This window comes from Gymnoscopelus microlampas, assembly GCF_963454915.1.
Source record: "Gymnoscopelus microlampas genome assembly, chromosome: 3".
Classification (NCBI taxonomy): Eukaryota; Metazoa; Chordata; class Actinopteri; order Myctophiformes; family Myctophidae; genus Gymnoscopelus; species Gymnoscopelus microlampas.
In genome coordinates, this window is record NC_139940.1 from 27154166 (window position 1) to 27169757 (window position 15592).

The 15592-nt window shown below is 39.3% G+C and overlaps 1 protein-coding gene across 1 annotated transcript in view; it reads left to right on the plus strand.

Annotated features, from left to right (window-relative positions):
• Positions 1-15592, plus strand: part of LOC311041801 (atrial natriuretic peptide receptor 1-like) — a gene marked incomplete at its 5' end in the record, with an annotated part of 32948 nt that overhangs the window by 6561 nt on the left and 10795 nt on the right. Inside the window, 9 exons of the mRNA XM_084052286.1 lie at positions 3-138; positions 1131-1212; positions 1491-1608; positions 2246-2320; positions 2479-2556; positions 2975-3079; positions 3387-3458; positions 4083-4242; positions 5507-5662. Of these exons, the coding sequence (XP_083908412.1) occupies positions 3-138; positions 1131-1212; positions 1491-1608; positions 2246-2320; positions 2479-2556; positions 2975-3079; positions 3387-3458; positions 4083-4242; positions 5507-5662 (982 nt within the window). The remainder of the gene's footprint in view (positions 1-2; positions 139-1130; positions 1213-1490; positions 1609-2245; positions 2321-2478; positions 2557-2974; positions 3080-3386; positions 3459-4082; positions 4243-5506; positions 5663-15592) is intronic.

Below are 15592 nucleotides of genomic sequence, written 5' to 3' on the forward strand. Positions count from 1 at the left end.
AGATTGTGTTGTTGTATAACAGCTCAGAGGAGCAGCTGACGGCCGTGCCAGGAATGTTCCTCCACTGGCCAGGGGGCGCTATTCCTCCTGACATCCCTCCTTGTGGCTTCAAGAATGACAACCCTGTCTGCCTGGCAAGTCAGTACAGTAGATAACTACTCACAGCTTATATAAGACAAAAGATGACTGAAATATATTGAAACTGCAATTTCAGTGTTACGTCGTTTTTGTTATTGAGTAGGTTTCATGCACCTTGGCCCTTGAAGCACAGTTCATTTCATAGGTATTTTCAAAATGCATACATCTAGCAGACATCTGCTTTTTCATTCATCATAGTAATATGAACATTGGATACAATACTAACTGCTCCTTCTATCACAGCGCAAAGGTCTCTCTCTCACACACACACACACACACACACACACACACACACACACACACACACACACACACACACACACACACACACACACACACACACACACACACACATAAACTCACTAATGATAAGTTGTGATAAATTGTGAATGTGATAGCTGGAATATGCTGATAATAGCTGGGATAGGCTACTGAAGCATATGGTAAACACCATTATGGATTTGGTGGTTGCATGGAATGACCCTGCTTGGCAGTACTTATAATCAGTGATGGAAAGTAACTAAATACATTTACTCAAGTACTGTACCTGAATTACTTTTACTTTTGATACCTTATACTATTCCACTACATCTCATAGGCAAATATTGTACTTTTACTCCTCTACAATTATTTGACAGCTTTAGGTACTGTACACGTTACTTTGCTGATTTTTAGTATTAATACAAACCCATATTCTATACTAAAGCAATTCAAAAATTGCCGATCCACAAGCTTGCAACGTGTCGCATTGCGACTTGTAGTTCTGCTATTTTCGAAACAATTGGGAAAATGTACTTTTACTTTTGTGTTTTGATGCCAATACTTTTGTACTTTTACTCAAGTACTATTTTAATACGGGACTTTTACCTGTAATAGAGCAATTTCTACATTGTGGCATTGCTACTTTTACTTCTTCCACCACTGTAAACGGTACATGCGCGTTCAACAGTATGTATACCCTGTGTCTGACCCCCCCCCCCTCCCTCTCTCAGAGACGATCACTATCCATCAGATGGTGTCCATCGTTGTGTTCTTCATCATCATCATGATCACCATCACCGTCTTCATCTACAGGTGAGAGCTGCTTCCTGTTGTCCGAGTCAGAGGTCACTGACAGTCATCATTTCAAGTCTGTCAACTATTCTTTCTGTTTTTCCCCACATCTTTTGGTTTCTTTGTTGAAAAATTCTCACACACACACGCACACGCACACGCACACACACACACACACACACACACACACACACACACACACACACACACACACACACACACACACACACACACACACACACACACACACACACACACACACACACACACACACACACACCACACACACATCCAAACAGGAAGTTGAAGTTGGAGAATGAACTAGTGGCTCAGCTGTGGAGGATCCACTGGGAGGATCTTCAGATGAGTAACCTGGAAAAGGTTCTGCGCAGTGGGAGCAAGCTTACCCTGTCTCTGGTCAGTACACATCATACGGTACATACAGTAGCCATGCACCCATGCACCCATGCACACACACACACACACACACACACACACACACACACACACACACACACACACACACACACACACACACACACACACACACTGTGTTCTCCCCATGTCCCCTAGGGTTGGTAGTACTAGGTACCCTCACAAAAAACATGCAGTAATCCTGGTCCCTATACTGCCTCCCCCTGGTCATCCGGGGCGCCTGATGGAGGGGAAAGGAACTGGTCGGAATGACTGGTCCAGCCATTGAAATTCTTATAGTTATAATAATAGCAATGGTAATAAAATAAAAAAAAACAAGAAGACTCAAAAGTCAGAATGAAGTAAAATAGCAAAATAAGCCTACAGTATATTAGACGATGGTGTGCAATTAGCAGATACAACAAATATTTATAGCAAGAATAGTAATGAAATAAATAATAGCAGCGGTGCAGTACAATACTGAAAAGTGTGTGTGTGTGTGTGTGTGTGTGTGTGTGTGTGTGTGTGTGTGTGTGTGTGTGTGTGTGTGTGTGTGTGTGTGTGTGTGTGTGTGTGTGTGTGTGTGTGTGTGTGTGTGTGTGTGTGTGTGTGTGTGTGTGTGTGTGTGGTGTGTACACAGAGGGGCTCCAACTATGGCTCCCTGATGACAGGGGATGGAAACTTTCAGGTGTTTGCCAAGACTGGATACTACAAGGTCAGTGTGTGCTAAACATTTATTATGAGCGGACATTATGTGCAGACAGCAGAAAAAGCACCATTCATGAAAAATATCCACAACTTTTTCACATAAGGAAAGAGAGAGAGAGAGAGAGAGAGAGGTCTCTTGACATTTAATTCCTTGTAACCCTCCAGGGAAACATTGTGGCCATTAAATATACCAACAGGAAACGCATTGAGCTCACCAGGAAGATCCTGTTTGAGCTCAAACATGTGAGTACCTGATGGATTGATGTGTTTGAGTGCCTTTGAACTCTGATAACAAAGAGCTGCTCACAAAGATAGGATAAACAAAACAAAAAACACATTACATTTTTTGTTACAACTTAAAGTTCCTGAATGGAAACAAGTCCCCGGGACTTTTTTAGTTTGTTATAATGTTTCCCTTAATGTCTTACTGTACCACGTTTACAGTACATTTCTGAATTGAAGTATTCAATCAGTCAATCAATCAATACAAAATATAGCCGTAGTTGTTCTGGTGAACAATCAGCATGATAGAACCTATTTGACAGTCATATTGAATGCAATTTGAAATAAATATAGTGACCTTGAGCAAGACAATGAACAATAGCTGCCCACTGGGTGAAAACTTTCACCTTACCCATCCCCCTCTCCCCTGTTGGCATAGATGCGAGATGTTCAGAATGAACACCTTACACGTTTCATTGGAGCCAGCATAGACACCCCGAACATCTGTATCATCACTGAATACTGTCCTAGAGGGAGTCTGCAGGTATTGTATAATCACTGAATACTGTCCTAAATGGAATCGGCAGGTAATGCATGCCTTTTCCCCTCCTCCTGTGTTTATCTGTTTCTACATCTGTAAGCACTTCCTTCCCCAACTCTGTTATTCTCCCATCTCCTCATCAGTCTCCCCCATCTTTCTTTCTTTCTTTTTTTTCTCCTTTTTTTTCTTTCTTTCTTTCTTTCTCTTTCCATTTCACTGCATTTTCTCTTTCTTTCACTTTGCCATCACTGTTTATGTATCTATCAATGTGTAGCTCAGTGTCTGCCTGCTCTCTTACGTTTGTCTTTAGGACATTCTAGAGAATGAAAGCATCACTCTGGATTGGATGTTCAAATACTCCCTCATCGTTGATATTGTCAAGGTACCTTTCTTTTTGATATTTTATCTACCACATATTGTACTGCATGTATTTCATATAGCTTACACTGTATCCTTTTCACTTAAACTCTGGTTACTTCTGTCAGTCGCAAGCCAATGGTGCATTACTTGTTATCTCCATATACATTAATGAAGCCTACTTCAAAAAGAAGTCTTGCATCACATTCCTTTTGGCATGAGGAGAACATTTCCGCTGTGGATGTAAACAAGTACAGAGCTAGAACATCAGATGACAATAGAGACAATCAGTGAGTCACAGATGTATTACATAATAAAGGACACTGTGTATATATTTAAAATAAAAGTCCCAAGTGGATAATAATCTATTCGTGGTCTGTATAGACTTACTGCTGTCATCTACATTTACCCGTCCGTCCGTCCGTCCGTGTCTCTCTCTCTCTCTCTCTCTCTCTCTCTCTCTCTCTCTCTCTCTCTCGCCTTGATATGTGTATTGTATATTGAGAGTAATAACTGGTGTCTATGGCCCTTGTTGTGTTTTCTCTGCAGATTTTGTTACAGTACAGTATGTGTGTACTGTGAAAGATGCTTCAGATACATTTATTATACTAGTGTTTAGATGTAATTTTGACTCTGTCTCTCTACTCAGGGCATGGCCTTTCTTCACAACAGTGTCATTAGCTCACACGGCAAACTCAAGTCAACCAACTGTGTGGTTGACAACCGCTTCGTCCTGAAGATCACAGACTACGGCCTGTCCAGCTTCCGTTCTGACGATGCTACAGAAGATGCACATGCATACTTTGCCCGTAGGTCTTTAGGTTCTCACACTTTTGAAGACACATCAAATCTCCAATTTAGAATGTCACATGATGATGTACTGTAGGAACAGAGTACCTGTCTATGGTACCTTTGTGTAGCTAATAAGGGAGTATGCAATCAGTAATCCAGATGACAATAATATAACATACCACAGTTTGATTTGCGATCCCTACAGAAAAGTGTGACCTTTCCCCAGATGTTTTTCACTCCCTTGATTCTTATCCATCCTCATTCCTCATTGCTCCTTCCTTTCTCACTGATCCCTTGCGTCTCTCCCTCCTTACCCTACACTTCCTCATCCTCTCAAATACTCCCTCTACCCCTCTCTGCCTCCTTCTCCCAATTCAAAAGAGCTTTATTGGCATGAGAAAACATACGTTTACATTGCCAAAGCAAAAGTGAAGCAAAACAATCAAAGCAATACAATGTATGTACAATTAAATATTAAATATATATGGGAATAAATAAAAGTATAAACATTGCTGTGTTACTTTGCAACTTAGAGGGAAGACTATCTTACGAAACTATAAAGGTTGTGCATTTTCTGTCAGAAATAGTTATACATCCATATAGACCAATTATTTGTTTACTAACATTGAGACTTGATGCACAGGTGATTGTTTCACGCAATCAATTCTCAACCTGTTGTTTCGGGGTGCGCTGGTTTCAGCACACCATCTTGTGTGTTGGCTAGTGAGGCGCGTCCTAGCGAGACCTGACAGAATGGGTTTCATTAAGAGCATACTGGTTGCACGCATACTGGTTCTTATCAGTGTGACGTCGTCTGTTAAGGGGTCTATAAGGATAGTTTGGTATAAACTTTTGAATGTTGACAGCAGTATTTCAATGTTTTGCATTCACGTGGTATAAAACCTTTGCGACAATTAGCAGCAATTTATTCAAATGTACTTAAAGGCATTGCTCTGTTCATACTGTATGTATAGTATTTCTATGTACCGAGGTCATTTGGTGTAAACAGGGACACAGGCAATGATTTGTAGTCCTTAAGGTGGTCGTATTCCATTAGACATCCTTCTCCTGTCACAACAGCTCACAAATCTTGCTGCTGTGTTTGCACATTGTTGTTCTTCACCCAACAGATATGGGAGGTTTTTGTCCTTTTGTCCTTCTCCCTCCCACCCTTCCTTTCTCCTCCTTTCTTGCATTCCTGTAACCACCGACCATCTACCTCACGTTGCTCCCTGCTCAACCCCTGTTTTCTCCCTCCCCACTGCCCTCCTCTGCTGCCAGGGAGGTTATGGACGGCACCGGAGCTGTTGAGGATGGAGATTCCCCCATTGGCCGGTACTCAGAAGGGGGACGTCTACAGCTTTGGCATTATTCTCCAGGAGGTGGCTCTGCGCCATGGAACATTCTTCTTGGAAGGAGAACCCCTCAGCCCCAAAGGTACTACTGCAGTATTAATAGCTATTATTATCTGGATCTTGTGATCATGTCTATGTCTATGTTTATGTCCTGTGTATGTATGTTTACTGTGTCTTGGAGTTTATTATTATTATCTGCTGTAACATAAATTACCCAATTTGGGACATAATAAACTTGAACTTGAGTACTGCAGGAACACATTCACATAATATACAGTACTGTACACATAAAGCACTAACACACAACAAACAAAAAGAGTCCCATGTGCCTCTGATGTCATGGGTTCAACTCCACTTTACGACGTGTTGCCTTCAAATTAATGTGTTAATTGGCAGCATTTGGGATTTCAGTGTAGCCCCTTCATTGTCATGACTTAGGTACATACTGCACATATAGTTCTGTATGTTATACTTTAAAAGTGATATAGGTTTTATATGATTAACATTATATTCATGATATAAACAATTGCTAATGCCTTCATTATAGATTGACTTGTCTTTCACCCAGCTTATGGGACATTACCATCACTATGGAGACTAGATTGAAATGGATGCGCTTGGTATAAATGCATCCTGGGTCAACTGCCTGTTCGTAATGGACTGTCACAGACCTGCGTTCACACCTCCACACTTGTTCTCACACTCACACATCCAACCATAGGACTGTGCGCATTTGTTGTGTGTTGGACATACATGTTTTCTCATTTCAAATCATCATCAAGTATTAAGTATGAAGTGTGATTGAAAAGAGCCCATTACTATAGCTTTAGTTTGCATGCTCATAGGGAAATCTGTCATTCCAACTAGTAGAATTTATACTGCCATGGAAAATAGCCTTTCACCAAATTGACCTTTGAATTGTAGCCTGAAACAAAGTGATAATGTAGGGGAGACCAGGGTCAAAAGTAACACTTTTTACATAATTCACAGAATACTTGAAATATACTAGTCATCTTTTGTTTTAAGAAACACATATGTGTGCCTAATTACCAAAACCATTTATAAGCTTTCACTAGTAAGGACAAGACTAAAATATTACTTTTATGCAATAAGTCAGCGTGTTACAATTGCCCCCGTGACGGGGGCAATTGTAACACTGTAAAAATAAGTCATATTAACACACTATATCTCAAATAAAACCACATCACTAAGTAATATGTATTTTTTATAATTTAATGTTTTTACTTAAGAATGTTTTATATATATAATTACAATTATATATTTTATTCAAATTATTGTATTTTTCTATTTAGTTTTTTCAAATGTATGTCTATTTTTTATTGAAATGTATTTTTACTTTGCAATTTAGTGAAATTTAGTGAAATATGTTCATTTACTAACATAAAAGTATGTAATCCCAGACAAAAAATGTGCTTGCATTGAAACACGTTACAATTAACCCCGGTCACTGTGTTACAATTGCCCCCGATCGGCCAGCCATGATGAAATCCCATATTCTAAAACACTTATACTAGCATAGGCTGCTGATGTTAATTTGTGACCAATAACATAGAGATACAATTCATCTAAGTTTAAATTAGCTGTCATCTTAACTTAAGACAGCAGAACGAAAATTCTGTACATTCAAAAATGTCCTTTTACACCTCAAAATCTGTTTTTGTTGAAAACTTCTACTGAGATGAAATGATCATTCTACTCCATTCTATTGCATAGGCAGAGAGAGGACCCTACTGAGCATGTGCAGAAGAAGTCTCACCCCTCTAGCTTGTTTCTGACTAGAATTATTGTGTGTGTTAGGTTTGCCTCCTGTTACTTTTGACCCCAGTCGCCCCTATTCCTTTCTCCACTGAAAACAATTCCCTGCCAATGAATTTTACCTCATGAAAAAGCATTTTGGCATTTAGCAGACGCTCTTATCCAGAGTTCAAGATCGTAGGTGGTATGAACTATATTCAGCCAACAATAAGGTACGGTACTGTAATGTAAGTGCCAAGAAACCTAGCATCTGTCTAAATAACATACTATCTAAATAAAAACTTGGCATACAGTATGTGGACAAGCCAGCAGCGTACATAAATCTAAATAATGCACATAGTACATGTGAGTAACCTACATACATCTGGAAAATATAACTTTAACATAACATCCATCTAAGACAGTGGATCTCAAAGTCCGGTCCAGGGACCCTCAGGGTTCATTGGAGGTTTCCAAATGGACCCTTACAGGCCTGTTACTCTGAGAGTTACGGTATGGGTGTCCTTGAAATTAAAACGTTTGAGAACCACTGATCTAAAAGGTATCAAGCAATGAAAATACAAATGCTAGGAAGTGAGATCTATAGTCTGAAGAGATATGTTTTCAGACTGCTGCAGAAGGTGAGAACCACTGATATAGCAACAGAAGGTTTTTCAAAAAACTGTTAGGATTTAGAAGATATTTGTAGAATCCCCAGAAGCAAAGATTTGAGTTAAAACCTTTTATTATTTGAATCACCTTTTCAAGTGAAAGTTATGGTCTTTGCCTTGCACCACAGTCAGAAAGCAACAGTTGTACGCAACTGAGCTTAAAGCCGGCATAAAGAGATATACATAAAAGTCTCACGATTGCCAGCATAGTACATTTACGTGAGTACTGTACTTAAGTACATTTCTTGAGTATCTGTACTTTACTTGAGTATTATTATTTTTTTGGATACATATGACTTTCACTCCATTACATTTCAAAGACAAATAGTGTACTTTTGACTCACTACATTACACTACACTACATTTCTAGGAATAGAATTAACAACTTAATCCCTATTTCAAATATAGTGAAAATAGCAGTTGTACAAGCGTTTCAGTGTGACTCGTTCTGAGCTTGTAGATCTGTTATTTTCACTATTATTGATGTTTTGAAACTTTCTGGAAATGGGGAAGTGTCTACATTTTAATACAACAATGCATTGATAAAAAGAAAATGTAATACTTACTTTTAACTTCCAGTTAAAGTACTGCTCCAGTACTTTAACTTAAGTACAAATGTTACTGAGCAACTTTCACTTGTATTAGAGTAATATTTGACCAGGAGTAGGCTATCTTTACTTTGTACTGTCCAACATTGACAGTTACACACCAATGTACTGACTCATTGATTGGACAAGCAGAGAGCTGGGGAGACACTGTGACTCATGGAGATCTGTGTAATGAGAGATTTGGGGGAGATATTTTAGTCTGCATCGTGACAGACTCTGAAGGAGGTGAATTAGAGCTGGATCATGTCACAGCTGTCTGCAATAGCACCCATGAGAGAGAGAGAGAGAGAGAGAGAGAGAGAGAGAGAGAGAGAGAGAGAGAGAGAGAGAGAAAAGGAGAGAGAGAGAGAGAAAAGGAGAGAGAGAGAGAGAGGGAGGGAGAGAGAGAGAGAGCAAAGGAGAGAGAGAGAGGGAGGGAGAGAGAGAGAGAAGGAGAGAGAGAGAGAGAGAGAGAGAGAGAGAGAGAGAGAGAGAGTAAAATGTTATTTCTTTTCCTGCATCCTGTGGCCAGCTGAGGTCATTCGCCAACTGGACAATGCATTCATTAGCAGCAACTATTAATAACTATCTCTATGTCCAGTTCTATCTTCTCACTTCACAAAGATCAATACATTTTCTTGTCTTGGGTGTTGTGGGCATATCGGCTATTTCCCCCAAACTATGTGTGTGTTTTGTCTGAATTGATCAGCAAATCATGAAAGCCAAGATTTTGTTTCATTAGAATCTGACCCGCTCCCAAGAACAACCAAAAGCAAGATTTTTGATATTGCACCTCAGTTTTCTAAATATGAACTCTAGATCATAATATATTGGTACGATGGAGAGCAGGCATATTGGATATCAACTGATATCGAATGGGATATTTTTAGGTGAACTCAAGGACTCATGTGCTCTACATTGTAATCAGGGTTCAGGCCAAATGTGATTTGAATGAGCTGCAGAGAGCAGTGTGATTTGGGATTTGCACAATGTTGCTAATTGTACACATGGGATATGCTTATGGGAGTACTGAATAAGATCCAAGAAAACGTCATTTCCCATAGATGAGGTTTTTCTGGGGGGCTTTTTGGGTTCAGTAGCTAGCCGTTTACCCTGATTCCTTAATCCAAGTACCCCCTCTAGGGCAGTAGTTCCCAAACCTTTTAGCTGGAGACCCAAAATAGAAATTTGACGTTTCCCCAGGATAGCAAAAATGGCTGACAGTGGGGCATAGAGCAATAGATCCATGATCGAGACCATCAGCTCGGACGAGCAGCTCTGCATTTGTTTACAGTTGTGATTGGACAGCTGATAAAACAAGAAAGAATGACATAGATGTCATGGTGGACGGCGCAGCGCCCCCCCCCCCCCCCCCCCCCCCCCCAAAAAAAAGAAAAAAGTGTTTGGGGGTACAAAAGCATGAAATGAAAAAAAAAAAAAAAAAAGGAGGTCTGCGGTTACTTTAGTAGTTACTTACACCAAAAAGTAATGCGTTACTGTGAAAAGTAACTTTTAAGTTCACGTTTTGGCCTATAACTCTTGAACTATATAGGCCAAAACATGAATCTGCCTGTTACAGCGCCACCATGAGGCCAGCAGGAGGCTGCGTTAATGACTATTTACCAATGGACCGAATGCCCCCGCCCTCCCCCAGGTAAAAATCACTAAATAACGATAGAAAGCAATACATGATTTTTAGCGGTGCCAACCGCTCTAAGCTTGACTTTGTCCGTTTGCGCGTCCGTCCGTATGTTATGAGCACGGGATGAGCACGGCAAAGAAGCAAACAGCTATAACTTCAGTTTGCAGCATGCCACCAAGTCCAAATTTGGTATGTGGACTTAGACCACCAATAGGGACGAGCATGAATTGATGACGTTATCAAAGAGGGGTCCAGGGACCACCGGCGCCCGTATGAGCACGGGATGAGCACGGGATTTTAAACAGCTATAACTCCAGTTTGCAGCATGCCACCAAGTCCACATTTGGTATGTGGACTTAGACCACCAATAGGGACCAGCATGAATTGATGAAGTTATCAAAGAGGGGTCCAGGGACCCCCAGCGCCCGTATGAGCACGGGATGAGCACGGGATTTTAAACAGCTATAACTCCAGTGTGCAGCATGCCACCAAGTCCACATTTGGTATGTGGACTTAGACCACCAATAGGGACCAGCATGAATTGCTGAAGCCCCGCCCCCTCTGTCTTCCCATTGGCTGGCCTTCAAACAGCCATAACTCAAGTTCGCAGCTTGCTATGGAGTACAAATTTTGTACATGGACTAAAGCCAGCAATAGGGACTAACTGTCATTACTTAAACCCCGCCCCCTCTGTCTGCCCATTGGCTGGGCTTTAAACAGCCATCATTCCAGTTTGCAGCATGCTACCAAGTACAAATTTGGTAAGTGGACTCAGACCACCAATAGGGACGAACTGAAATGAGTTAAGGCCCGCCCCAAAGGCACCGCTTCCTTCACACAGGGTGTGTTTTTTTTTTAACACTCATATTTTAATTATTATCATTACAAACTAATAAAATAACCCTTGTTGTGAAAAAAACAAAGTAGTCCTTTAAAGTATCAAAAGTACAGGCCTTCTACAATTTCTGCAATTATCAGATTAACAAGCTCACAGTTATTTTCAAATAGCCTATGTATAAAATGAAAATTAGATACATGTTTCATAATATCATAATTTCTATCTGAAAAGTAACTAGTAAGAAAGCTTTCAAGTAGTTGTAGTGGAGTAGTATTATTGGAAGTGGGAAATACTCAAGTAAAGTACAACAACCTGAAAATTGTACTTGTACAGTAAATGTATTTAGTTACTTTCCAATTCCACCACTGTATTTTAGCATACTTCAGTGGTGGAAAATGTACTCACATGTTTTACTTGAGTAAAAGTATCAGTACTACATGGTAGAAGTACTCTGTTACTAGTAAAAGTCTGGTATTATGAATTCATGAAAAGTACAAAAGTATTGGTATCAAAATGTACTTTAAGTACCAAAAGTAAAAGTACAAAAATGTTTGAAAGTAGTTGTGAGCTTAGATCGGCTATGTTCAAATAGCCTACATATAAAATAGGGCTTTGAAATGTGTAAAATAGGACCATTAGTGGCTAATGTATTTTATATAATGTCATAATTCATATCTGAAAAGTAAGTGGTAGAAAGTTATTTATTTTAGTTTGTTTTGTTTTATTTCGTTTGCATTTATCATTGTTATTATGGCTTATTATCAGATGTGGACAGTAACTGATGAATTTGTAAATTTACTTGAGTAGCCTACTGTGTGTGTGTGTGTGTGTGTGTGTGTGTGTGTGTGTGTGTGTGTGTGTGTGTGTGTGTGTGTGTGTGTGTGTGTGTGTGTGTGTGTGTGTGTGTGTGTGTGTGTGTGTGTGTGCGCGTGTGTGTGTGTGTGTAATTAGGGACAACACTAGTTGTCGATGCAAACATAACACTTCAGGTCCCTTTTAGTTAGCGCATAGCAGTGACATATGGTGCCTTTTTGCCTTGAATATTCATGAAAGGCAGAGTGACATGGTTTGTTTTTCGCCTTGAAAACAATGAAAGGCATCCAATGTTGCTATAGTCAGTATGCCTAAATTGTATGTCTTTCATCCACGTTTCCCCATTCAGACAGTATGGCATGAATACAGTCTCAAAGGGGAAACGTTTTTATTGTATTAGTCCCATATATATTATATATACATGTTTTTAGTGTTTTAGTGGTTATTTTGTGCTGCACCACTATAGGCTATAAAGATATGCATTTAGTTTACTCGTTTTGAATCAAACCTGCACTAATTTGACTTGTGATAAAAAAAAAGCCATATAAAAAAATACAGCAATTCATTGGTGTGAAAAATAAGTAATGTACTTTTACGTGTACTTAAGTATTTCTAAAAGTATTTACTATTGATTACTTAAGTATATTTAAAAGCAAGTACTTTTTTACTCTTACTTGAGTAACATTTTGACTGAGCTACTTTTACTTGTAGTGGAGTAAATTTAAGCAGGAAGTATCTGTACTCTTACTCAAGTACTGGGAAAGACTCTACTCTGTCCACCTCTGCTTATTATGCAGGGGCGTCGAATGAAATAACGGCTCTATTGTTAAGTAGTTAATGTGTGAATTACTTTGAAACTAATGGCCAGTGGTCAGTATCACCTCAAGACAATAGGGAGTAGTATCAACACCAGTCCACAACATATAAATACTAGATCTGTAAGTAAAAGTATTATTGTCATTATTACAATTGTTGTATGACTATTACCTGCTTATGTAGGGCTTCTAGCGCCACCCAGTGGGTGTTCGTATTGAGCGCAGGACTGTGTGATTTATGCGAACGGTCTTCTTACCCCCTGTTTTTCAGTAGCGGGGGGCGGGGAGCGGGGTATAGTATAAACTGTTATATTAGATGAGTGAAACAGCTGTCGATACAGTCAATATAAGTAAATCATTATATGATGATAACCATAGGACTAACTTTTTTATATTTTTGGGACATTTTGTTATTTTGCACAACACGAAACAGCAGAAATTAAATCTGGCGAAAACAGTTGCGTGCATTAAACTTTAAAGGAAACATGCCGTAAAATATACAATAAATATCCATTTGCCTAATTCACCACTACTTTTGCGTTTGAAAAGTTACTCCTAAGGCTATCATCATATAATGATTTACTTATATTGACTGTATAATGTCCCAAAAATATAAAAAAAGTTACTCCTATAAGGCTATCATCATATAATGATTTACTTATATTGACTGACAGCTGTTTCACTCATGATACAATGTCTCTTTTTTATAATATTTTATAATATAACAGTTTATACTTAGGCTGTGCAAAAGTAGTGGTGAATTAGGCAAATGGATATTTATTGTATATTTAGACGGCATGTTTCCTTTAAAGTTGGGTAGGGTCTAGGGGCGCCCCCGCTACTGAAAAACAGGGGGTAAGAAGACCGTTCGCGTGATGTATGGTTAATGCGACGTCACTTCCGGTTTGCGAGGAGAGTATTTTATTTACTTTCTGTATTTAGGCGGATTAGCGTGTGCATCTGTATGAGGAAAGTGTTGCATAAGTGACTGAGTGATTTATATGTTTACTGTGTAATTTTCAGAGGGATAAGTTAGTAGTTTGACAATAAATACAGCAGTAACGATGTGGACTGCGCATGCGTCTGTGTGACGACTTCCGGTTTAGTTCCGGTGTAGTTGTAACTGCGACATGCATTTGGCCTTCAATATTTTTTTGTCAGTTCCTTATTGTCAGTCCGTTTAACACAATGTTACAATATACGTTTACACGATATAGTCATGTATAGGTCTTGGATTGACTAGTGTCATTTGGTGAGTCTGTGATCGATTGCTGTGGTCCTCAAGCCAGAACACTTTACGTCACATTTGATCTTGCGCGTGCTTGTTTTCGTCAACGACAGACAACGCAACAGTTAGCGTAGATGCTTGGTATGATGAATATGCATGAATAATGGTTATTACTCAATGGGATAAACTCTTTCATTGTATTCGTATATGTTGCTTATATATCTATGTATGTTGTCGTATGATTGACGTTATTTTCTTTTCGAGTGTTTCTGTGTATTATGCAGTTCATCTACATCTAATGTGGACACCCAAAGCTAAGCTAATGTGTGTACTGGTATTTCAAGGCCTGGCAGAGAATAACGCTTCGTTTGTCGTAGTTTAGATTTGCGTTGTGAGCTGCACGTCTGCTATTTGCAAACATTTTTGTACTTTGGGTACTGTAAGCACATTTTAATACTAATAGTTTTACTGAAGCACATTAATTCCGGATCCTTCCTCATAATACACTACTTCTACATCGCAGTATTGATACTTTTACTTAAGTAAAACATTCGATCACTTCTTTCCACCATGCCATTTCATTTATATTTGAATCACGTCAGTTTGCAATGCAATTCATAGCTAAAGATGTATAAACCTGTGTGATATAGTGATGTTATAGAGTACTTCTAACTATAGAGTACTGCTAACTGGGAAAGCAGTCAGCCCACACCATGCCATTTAATTTCTATTTGAATCACCTCAGTTTGCAATGCAATTCATAGCTAAAGGTGTATAAACCTGTGTGACGTTTTATAGAGTACTGCTAACTATTGTACTGCTAACTGGGAAAGCAGCCAGTCCAGCAGGGGCCATTCACACACTCTATGTTGTCTTGACAATGACGTTGACTCTAGTACCCCAGATGCGACGACCTGAACGTTGTGGTTGTCCTATGCTTATGCTATGCTAAACAAGTTAAACAACACATATACAGTAACGTAAAAAGGAATATAGGACAAGAAATTAATGTATATACTATTGCTATAAAACAACAAATGTAGCCTACATGTTTAAGCATACAGATGCATTAACTATGTCCATGTGTATGATGCGACAGATTGAATAGCATATTATTGACTTCATTGATGCCTTATTGTTGTTGTAATGTGTGAACAAGATGGCGCTCAAATATTGTACATTTACATTGAAGAATGTCAGCTTGTATGTAATTGTAATTGTGCTGAGACAGAGTGATTCACTCACACGAAGGTTATTTACCATGCTCGAGCTGTATACAGCCTTCAACTCCAGTCTGCAAATCGGCCCAGTGATCTACAGGAACCACATCTCGTGGCCCACTACCCACGACCTGCGCCCCCAGACCTTCACTTCAGTTCAACATTGGGCATAAATTTAGCAATAGTGACCATGATTTCATAAGAGTGCGGGGCTCACACTGAAATGTACAAATTAGCTCAGCTCTTACAGCATGGCTACACGCTATACAGCAGTTGCGTGGGGCTACTGCGTCGTTGGTTTGAGTCATTAGATGACATTGTTATGTTTGTCATATGTTTTGCTCCATGTAAATTTGATTCCATTATGACTGTTTTCATTGCCCACATTCCATATCCTAAAGGCAATTTACAAGCTCTGATCTATCGCGTTTAGGAGTTCTCCT